This window comes from Camellia sinensis, chromosome 2 (assembly GCF_055761805.1).
Source record: "Camellia sinensis isolate YWXY chromosome 2, ASM5576180v1, whole genome shotgun sequence".
Taxonomy (NCBI): Eukaryota; Viridiplantae; Streptophyta; class Magnoliopsida; order Ericales; family Theaceae; genus Camellia; species Camellia sinensis.
In genome coordinates this window covers 136,931,143-136,940,973 of record NC_138962.1, presented here as the reverse complement: position 1 = coordinate 136,940,973, position 9,831 = coordinate 136,931,143, and the positions used below count along the sequence as shown (strand labels likewise).

The window sequence follows — 9,831 nt, the reverse complement described above, 5'->3', positions numbered from 1 at the left end:
CCTGTTTTGATTTCATTTATGTGTCTCTTTGCATTGCATGTGCATTGGTGCGCCTAGGACACCGTGTTTGCCATCTGCCATTCCTGAACGGTTCGCCGGAGGCTTGTCTTGTCAAGGCATGACCATAAGGCTGACCCGGTTATGGGCTCTGACAGCATGGGAACACAAACCCCGGTTTTTCCGGGGCACCCTTTTTGACCATTCGACCTAGTGCATATCGAAATCCATAGTGACCATTCCAAGCTAGGACAGATTGCTTACCCGATGATAGGTTGTTTGAAACTGCTGCGTGCATAGTGAAACCCTAGCTCCTGACAAAATAGGACAGGGAAACCCTACCCCAACATAGGGGTGTTTTGGTTCTCACTTATCTGCTATGTGCTTTAGATTGTATCTCTACAGGAGCATACGTACCAGTTTGCAAGATTGAGTATCAGGCCCGAGGGCATCAGTATCAGTTTATGAGAATCGATTATCTGCGGGTATCAGGTTCAGTTTTGGGAACAGTGATTCTGAGGAACAGTGATCAGTATCGAGAAACAGCGTGTTTGGCTTACCAACTGTGTATTATGAATACCTAACTGCGCGTTGTATGTGTTTATCTTATGCCGTTTTGCCGTCCGATTATTTGTTTATTTACTGCTTTATTTATCTTTTTGCTAGGTAGTTTAGCACCATTGCTTCCAACCCGGTAGATATTCCCCAAGCACTCTGGATTAGAGGTGGTCGGCTCCATCGATCTGAGGATCTCACTACAACAAAAATAGTCTTTAGACACAAAAACTAATGACGAAAATTTTTTTTGTCACGAAATACGTATCTTTTAATGACGAAAATCATATTTCGTCTCCAAATGTGTCATTTTTGGAGACAAAAATAAAATTTCGTCACCAATCTAAATCATAATAAAAAAAATAGGTGACGAAATTATATTTCGTCATTATTTATATTTTTTTTGTCACCAAATATTTTCCCACTAATATTTTCGGAGGGCGCCAAAATTAATAGATTTTTGGTGACGAAAAAATTGGTCACCAATTATAAAATTATTAATGACGAATATATTTTTGTCACCAATAATTTTTAATATTTTAATATCATTTAGTGACAAAATTATTTTTGTAGCCAATATTTTTACCTTTGATAAAGAAATAATTTTGCCACCAAAAAATAATTCAGTCACTAAAATATTTTGGGGGAAATAAAAATGAAAAAAAGATACAAAACTAGACTCTCAAATCATCCATCTCCATCAGCATACCTGACCTTTCTTCCTTTACTGCCTCTTTCACCACCACCAACACCAACTCAATCACTTCACCACCGCCACCTCCGCCTCTGCCGCAGCCTCCCGATCTCCCAACCGCTCTCTCAACACTCAAACACCTCATCCACCTCTCCGAAACCACCCACCACTCCACCTCCACCCTCCTCCCCACCACCGCCACCACCACCACCGCCCTCTGCCCCTGTCCTTTCAATTTCCTCCACCGCCTTCCATCGGAATCCCTCCTTTGCCACTCCCTCCAATGCCCTTCTTCCCCTTCCCCCCTTCTTAACCTCGACCCCCTCCTACTCCAATCACTACGCTACACCAACACTCTGAAACCCTCCCAACAACTCTTTAATCAGAACCGCGTCCTTCAGACCCTACATGATCCCAACTCCGACCTCTGCTTCTCCCTCGACGATTATTGCGACTTTGGTCCCAATTTCTTCTACCCTAATGGTGTGAAACTTCAAGTTCTAGCCCCCTAATCTTCCAAGTACTATTTTTATTTTGTTTTGTTTTGTTTTTTTTTTTCTAGTGTTTCTGAACTTGATTTTCGATTTCTCTATTTTACAGGCCAAATCAACCGAAGAACAACTCAAACCTCTCTTCGATTACCACCGTGCTCAACCCTTCGATGTTGTCTGCCTCAATGGTCTATCCTCTTTCTCTCTCTCTCTCTCTCTCTCTCTCTCTCTATATATATATATATATATATATATAGATGTGTGTGTGTACGTCTTAAACATTTTAATTTTTGGAATTTGCAGATGATTGTTCAGATTCATCCCCAGCTTTCTCTCCCAAACGAAGGAAGCATTCGTATACCGCTGTAAAGATCTCTACTTTTTGTAGATTGTATTGAATTTGAATGATTTAGCAACCTAGAATGTGAGCCTTTGTTTGAAATTGATTTGAGTGTTGGTATCAATTTGAATTTAGGTTGAGAAGGTAGATAAGAATGAGAAATTCATAGAGGTTGTTGATTGTGAAGATAAGGAAGAGGATGATTGGCTATCTCCACCTCCTAAAGTTTCAGTTGATACACTGAAACTTGGTGAGGATTCAACTATAAAGGAATTGAGGTATATTCCTTTTTTTGGTTTTAACTTAATGGGTTAGCTCAGGAATTCATTTTATGTTTTGTGGCTCCTTTATCTCTATCTTTCAGTTCATATAGTTTAAAGCAGCTATGAATTTTATTACTTGTGTGTGCATTTGTTTGAAGCTATTTTTGTTGTGTTAGTGCTTTAATTGGTGAGACCATTCACTGGTGTTCTAAAGTAGAGGCAATGTGTCTTATTATTGGAATTGATACCTAAAAGGGACCAATGTGTCTTATTATTGAGACCAAAGAGGGTTGGTTTGGCAGACAAGCTGCTAATTTAGTGTGAGTAATGCTGGAATTCGCATCTCACCATTTGATGCAACTTAGCTTTTTCTTTTCCCCTCCTATGAATTGAGCGGGGGAAAAAAAAATCAAACCAATAAGATAGGACTACACACATGGTGTTTGATGATATTACTCTTAAGACAAATTGATTTAATTTTTTCAGGACAAATTGACTAGGTCTTTGATGTTATTGAAGCTGATTTCAAGTCCTTAACATCAACCATGTTTGTCATCAATTCCAATTTTGTTAATAATCCTAGTGAGGCAAAATAGGCAAACTAGTTATTCCTCTTGATCTAGTTAAATTTCTCTTACTTCTTTGGGACTAGATTAGCATTCCTTAAAACTATATAGTTCTTCCATGCAAATGTTTTATTGTTTATTTACTTTCTTGCTTCTTAAAGTCATAAATTAGCTAAGTTTTGATTTTGTTCAATTTTGAAACCATGTTTTATTGTTCAATTTTGTTCTTAAGTTTCGATTTGCGGCCGTCGTAATGGAAGTGGTGAGTTGGTTGAAGTTGGGTATTGGGATCTTAGAGGTGAAAACAGATCTTCAGCATTTAAAATGAAGTTTATGAAACTTGGATTGAAGCCTGATTCATTTCAGATTGATAGGGACAATATTAGTTTAGTATGAGACCCTTTTTTCATTAATCCTAGTAACTGTTTTCTTTTTTTTTGCATGAATTATATTTTTTGGGTTACTTATTCAGTGATATAGAATTAGTATCTCTGTTTACTTGTATTCTATCTAAATTCATTCTGACAAACAAGGTCATTTTGTGCTTGCACTAACAAAAAATGTCTCTAGGTTTATCCTGAAGGAACACATTTGATGATTCCCTTGTTTGAAAGGCCTATCGTTAATGATGTTCGTGCACGTCCCAATCTTGTTGAGAGCTCTTCAGGGAGTCATGATCTCCAAATGGTAAAGTTTGTTTTACAGATTTTCTTATATTTATCATGCACAAAATAAAATGAAAACAAAACTTGTTGGTTTATTATAGCGACTTTTTCCAGATATGGCATACTTGATCTCTTCATAATTTTTTCAAGTTTTGAACTCTTGATTGAAGCCTGGATAAAAAAGAATTACATGCCTAGAAATAAGGTTTCACTTTTATATGATAGTCAAGGAGGTTAATTTATGGAAGCATTCTGATCTTTCTAAATCCCTTTTGTAGATTCGATTCTTGTTATTCGATCAGGGCCTTATTATTTGCATTAATATTTATTTAGCATTGCTATATGCTAGGAGGTCGATTGTGTTTTTTTTTTTTTTTTTTTTGGGTGAATAAGTCATAAAATAAAAGACAAATATATACAAGATACAAGAGGCATGTCTGAGGAGCTAACCAACTATACAAAGACAGAGCCACCAACAAAACCAAAAACACAACAGGACAAAACAACTTGTTCAAACACCACATGAGCACAGGGGCAGATAAGGAGCAGGAACAAGATCAATACTGAGCTACACATTAGGATAGACCTAGAAGCTACTGGACCACAAAACAATATCCAAAATATAACTCAAAAACAAGGTCTACTACCATAATTAAGGCCATGTACATTCCACATAGAAATCCAAAATTAGGTTCTGGGATTACAAAAATTAACCACTAGAGCCTATTATAACTATACTAATAAATAAAAATTCAGACTGTAAAACAACCACCACATCCTCTTAGACAACAGGCAACATCAGATCATTAAGCACCAGCAAAATGGCAAGCAACAGCAGACAACAAGCCTCAGCAAGAAGGCAGCAACAACAGCAGTAGCAGTAGCCAGTAGCACAGAACCTAATTTTGGAGAAGCTATGAGTATGGAAGGTGTCACTGTCATATTTTGGTGTTTCTCTTGAAGAATAGGTGACTAATTTAATGGGCCAGCCGTTTTGTTTCTTAATAATACTGATATCTACCACACCGACTCTGGTTAAATGATAAATTTGATTTTGTTTGGAAGCAAGTTAGTTGAAAAGACCACACATGTTTTGTTCTTGTATAGATAATCGAACTAACATGTAAATTTATATTTGCTCGGAATCTGTGATACTACTCTTTTGAGGAGACAACTTACTTTTATTTCTCTATATTCTCTTAGAGTGAGTGTTGAATTTTAGTAGAAAAACAATATCATAGCCATTTGTTTTTCTAGATTATCCTCTTGAGGTGTTGTTGGAAACTGTCACTCAACTCTTCTAGTTGATATGATTTTATTCTCTTCCTAGAAAACTTCTATTTTGCTGTTGATGGAACCAAAGTTTTCTAGATTCACCATCACAGCAGCACCTAGCTAAGTCAACTAATTTGTTAATGTTATTCTATTTTTTGTTTTGTTTTTGTTTTTGTTATTTTTTTAATTTATATTAAGAGGCAAGTGCTGAATTGTGTGTGTTAGTGATGTAAATCAAAATCATAATATCTCAGTAAGCTACATTTGGTTATCCTTATTTCCTGTTTTGATTTTCTTTTCTTAATCTGCCTTGAGAATTTTCTTATCCTTATTTCTTGTTTTGTTTTTCTTTTCTTTGTTTAATTTTAATATCTAGGAAGCTTCAATGTGATACAAAACTTTTGAAACTTCCTTTCTTCAATCCAAGAAAAATATTATTCATGGTTGGATAATAAGGGGGGGAGGGGAGAGAGATCCTAGCCTCCAAATGATATGTAGAGTGAAATAGAAAAAGGGATAAGAAAGGGAGAGAAAGAGGAGAGGAAGCTAACTTTGTGACACCCTGAAAATGAGTAGAATATTTATTCTGAAATCTTTCAATCACGCCCTTCCCTTCCTCTTGCAAGTTGGTTATGGGATAATCTTTTGATGGCCTATCTCAGATGCACTGAAGGCACCACCAAAATCCAGATAGCTTCCTTTGTAGGTTAACAAATTCATTAAGGACGGAAATAAATAAGGAGATGCCTTTTCATTATAGAAGCTTTTTCAAGACCTACATCTGGTTGTTGCCTTTTGGTAAGGTTTATAGTCCTGCTGTTATCTGCTTCACCATTTACTGGTTATATCACTAGAATTGTCCTCCCAAGAAGATGTTTTTTTTTCAATTTGTCATGTGTTCCTATCTTGATATCTTTGCAATTACAGCATGAGATGGCAGTAGAGAGTGCATGGATTTTTGATATGGATTGTTATTATCAAACTCTGATTCTTGCTAGAAGGATTTTTGTGATGGGTGGGACACATATGCTCAAGAAGGTAAAGTTATTGCTCAAAGAAGTAGACTTTATTTTGCAACATATACATTCATCTCTAAGTTTATTCAGAACTTACACTCAACTCTTCTGTTCATAATCAGTTTTGAACTTGCTTTTCTAGATTAACTTGACTAATCCAAATCAAAATGAAGACATAAAACTTCCTTCAAATACAAAAGCTGTTAAAGATCTGTATGTCTCCCCTTGTGGGAAACTTGTACTTTTAGCTTCGATGGGTAAAAAATTATCAATTACTAGGTATACTTATTGTCTTTTCTTTTTGTCAAGAAGATATTAGTTTTTCTACACTTTTTTTTGGAGTTTAGCTGACTCAGTTTCTTCTATTGTTTCAGCATGGGCTGCAACAAAGTTGTCATCAGTTATAGTTTACCGGTAAAAGTTTGTTACTTCTTGTTTACATGTTTGTGGATATATCTTTACTCATGCTCTCTATTTTTTTTTTCTTCTATATTTTCGACTTGAGCATAGTTCTTTTGTTTTGAAGTTCCAATTCCTGTGAAAATAATGAAGCCTTCCAGTTTATTTGATTGTATTTTGCCAAGTGTCATCTTGTCAGTTGAAGTACTGTCTGATGTAGTACCTATTGCATATCAGTATAACTAGGGGACCATATGATACTAGTTCCCAAAAATGATTAGTCCTAGATGACACTGAAATTTAATTGTTACAAATTTGTCCTACCTATGATCAAGTTTGGTAAGACATAAACATCTCTTCACTATAACAACACCCCCCCCCCCCGGCACTAGTTGTGAATATTATCGAAAAGTAGGCATGCCAAGATCCGTTTTATTTACTTTTTTCATCTCCCACTTCTTATTCTTCAGTGGTTGAAACCTTTTGCCCTCAACTTGTTGGCAAATTTTATGGTTTTGGATTAATCTGGGCTGTGTTTGGAAAAGGTAAAACTAGATCAGCTAAGTGACAATAGCAAAATTTAATGGAAATCATCTAGATCTTAGTTAATGATGTTTAAGAAATTAAGCTTGAAGCTTAAACTTGAGCTCAGTTTGTTCCAATGCAGAATGAGTGGGGACGTGTTTCTAATTTAGTTATGATTAAGTTGTTCTCTCTGTATTTGTCTTGCCTTCTAAACAAGTTCTCTATATTTATGGTTAGTTTTATTTTATTTCGCTTGTTTGATTATCAATCTTTTTTCTATTAAAATTCTTAAGGAAGACAAAATCCTGATTATCAACGTATACAAACCTAAACCTATACAAACCTAAACCTCATAAAACAATCTCCCGGTTGGAAAACTAAGTCCAAAAATGCATTTTTTCACACTTAAGCTTGAAAATAGGCCACCGGAGGCCAAAATTATCCAACAGCCATGAGACGGCCCGGGGACCACCTCAAACACGTCGGGAGGGACCAATGTGAGTTGTGAAAACTTACGGAACTAGCACGGGACTTCCGGTTTGAAAACTAAGTCCAAAAATGCACTTTTTCACACTTAAGCAAGAAAATAGGCTACTAGGGCCCAAAATTGTGCAACACCCACGGGACGGCCCAGGGACCACCTCAAACACGTCTGGAGGGACCAATGTGAGTTGTGGAACTTACAGAACTAGCACGGGACTCCCGGTTTGAAAACTAAGTCCAAAAATGCACTTTTTCACACTTAAGTTTGAAAATAGGCCTTCGGGGGCCAAAATCATGCAACAGCCATGAGACGGCCCGGGGAACACCTCAAACACCTCGGGATGGACCAATGTGAGTTGTGGAAACTTAGGGAACTAGCACGGGACTCCCGGTTTGAAAACTAAGTCCAAAAATGCACTTTTTTATACTTAAGCTTCAAAAATAGGCCTTCGAGGGCCAAAATCGTGCAACAGCCACGAGACGGCCCGGAAAACATCTCAAACACCTCGGGATGGACAAATGTGAGTTGTGGAAACTTACGAAACTAGCACGGGACTCTCAGTTTGAAAACTAAGTCCAAAAATGCATTTTTCCACAGTTAAGCTTGAAAATAGGCCTTCGGGGGCCAAAATCGTGCAACAGCCATGAGACGGCCCAGGGAACACCTCAAACACCTCGGGATGGACCAATGCGAGTTTTGGAAACTAACGAAACTAGCACGAGACTCCCGGTTTGAAAACTGAGTCCAAAATGCACTTTTTTACAATTAAGCTTGAAAATAGGCCTTCGGGGGCCAAAATCGTGCAACAGCCACGAGACGGCCCGGGAAACACCTCAAACTCCTCGGGATGGACCAATGTGAGTTGTGGAAACTTACGGAACTAGCACGGGACTCCCGGTTTGAAAACTAAGTTCAAAAATGCATTTTTTTATACTTAAGCTTGAAAATAGGCATTCGGGGGCCAAAATCGTGCAACAGCCACGAGACGGCCCGGGAAACACCTCAAACACCTCGGGATGGACCAATGTGAGTTGTGGAAACTTACGGAACTAGTACGGGACTCCCGATTTGAAAACTAAGTCAAAAAATGCACTTTTCCACACTTAAGCTTGAAAATAGGCCTTCGGGGGCCAAAATCGTGCAACAGCCGCGAGACAGCCCGGGAAACACCTCAAACACCTCGGGATGGACCAATGTGAGTTGTGGAAACTTACGGAACTACCACGGGACTTCCGATTTGAAAACTGAGTCCAAAAATGCATGTTAAATTGTATATGTTATGGATAAGATAATAACTGTCTAGCTAACTCTTTTTTTTTTTTTTTTTTTTTTTGTGTTTCATTTTTTTGCAGATTCCAGATTTGATATGGACTTGTTTGGTAATTTGGAGGGCCGATGGTAGCTCATTTTGTGTTTTTGTTCATATTACCTTGTATTTTGATTATGTTGTAAATTTTATATTTTTGTTAGTATTACGGGGCATGTTTGGTAATCCGCCCTTGATATTTTATTTTTGTTGATATTAGTAGACATGTTTTTTGTTGGATATTAGGAGATGTGTTTGGTAATCTGCATACGGTTGATATTATATTTTTGTGGATATCAGTAGACGTTTTTTGTGGATATTAGGTGACATGTTTATAATCCGCATGCAGTTCATATTGTTTTTTTGTGGATAGTGCTAAAATTCAATTGTGATGTTTATGAAAATGAATAGATTTTTGTATTGATTTGTAATAGATATTTTATTGAACAGGTTATTGAAATGCGCAGGGAATTGTTACTAAAAAGAAAAAATTTCGGAAGAAAATAGTACTCTCATTTTCAAAATTTTTAATTTTTATTAGTGACGAAATAAAAAATGTCGCTATTAGTCTTCAAAAAACATGACGAATAATTTTGTCACTAATGATATAGTACGAAACAAATAATTTCGTCACATTTGTTAAATATTTCGTCGCTAAATTGAAATATTTGGTGACAAAATATTTTTTGTCATTGAATAATTTTCTTTTTTGTTCATTTTAGTGACGAATTTTTTTGTCACCTTAATACATATCATTGGTGAGGAAAACTTTCGTCACTAAAATATATTTGGCGACGAAATATTTCGTCGTAAAAAACAATTAAAATAAAATATTATTTAGTTTTGGTGACAAAATTGGTGTTTTAGAGGACGAAAAATTCAACATTTGGAGACGAAATATTTCGTCGCCAAAAATGAAAAATAGGTGACAAAATTGTTTTTCGTCACCAGGTACTTTTTGTGACGACGTATAGGCCACAAAAGTGGTGACAAATTTTTTTCGTCACAGATCACTTTAGTGACGAAATTTTGATGTTTGGAGACAAAATCAGTCTGTCACCAAAGGCTTTTTTTGTTGTAGTGTCTGGTAGACGGACAACCAGTGTACCGCTCCCTACCTCCGGTTACTAGACGGAGGACAGCTAGGTAGAGGGCATCAGTTCAACAATCAGTTCAAAGGGCCTTATCTACCCCACCTGAGTTCAGTAGGGATCAGGGTCCTGTTTCACCTACAGAGAGGGAACATATACCAGTA

At 36.8% G+C, this 9,831-nt stretch overlaps 1 protein-coding gene across 9 annotated transcripts; it reads left to right on the top strand.

Annotated features, from left to right (window-relative positions):
* Positions 1-1,256: 1,256 nt before the first annotated feature.
* LOC114296149 (uncharacterized) lies at positions 1,257-8,893 on the top strand. Of its 9 annotated transcripts, XR_014361635.1 has the most exons (10): positions 1,260-1,729; positions 1,847-1,925; positions 2,041-2,102; positions 2,213-2,355; positions 3,477-3,593; positions 5,509-5,644; positions 5,774-5,884; positions 6,005-6,141; positions 6,237-6,276; positions 8,623-8,893. XR_014361635.1 is itself a non-coding variant. In XM_082915637.1 (9 exons), exons 5-9 carry the CDS (start codon positions 3,501-3,503, stop codon positions 8,788-8,790), a joined length of 549 nt encoding a protein of 182 aa, XP_082771763.1. In that variant the 5' UTR covers positions 1,257-1,766; positions 1,847-1,925; positions 2,041-2,102; positions 2,213-2,355; positions 3,477-3,500; the 3' UTR covers positions 8,791-8,893. The 9 variants fall into 8 exon arrangements, 4 of the variants coding, with proteins under 4 accessions (XP_082771763.1, XP_082771764.1, XP_082771766.1 ...); XR_014361634.1 differs by lacking the exon at positions 5,509-5,644; XM_082915637.1 differs by lacking the exon at positions 5,509-5,644 and having other exon boundaries at positions 1,257-1,766.
* The last annotated feature ends 938 nt before the right edge of the window (positions 8,894-9,831 follow it).

Excerpts from the sequence above, each read along its gene's own strand:
- LOC114296149 (XM_082915637.1), top strand. The coding sequence starts at position 3,501 with ATGATTCCCTTGTTTGAAAGGCCTATCGTTAATGATGTTCGTGCACGT. Across the intron at positions 3,594-5,773 it reads GGAGTCATGATCTCCAAATG|CATGAGATGGCAGTAGAGAG; the intron begins GTAAAGTTTGTT and ends TTGCAATTACAG. Across the intron at positions 5,885-6,004 it reads GGACACATATGCTCAAGAAG|ATTAACTTGACTAATCCAAA; the intron begins GTAAAGTTATTG and ends TTGCTTTTCTAG.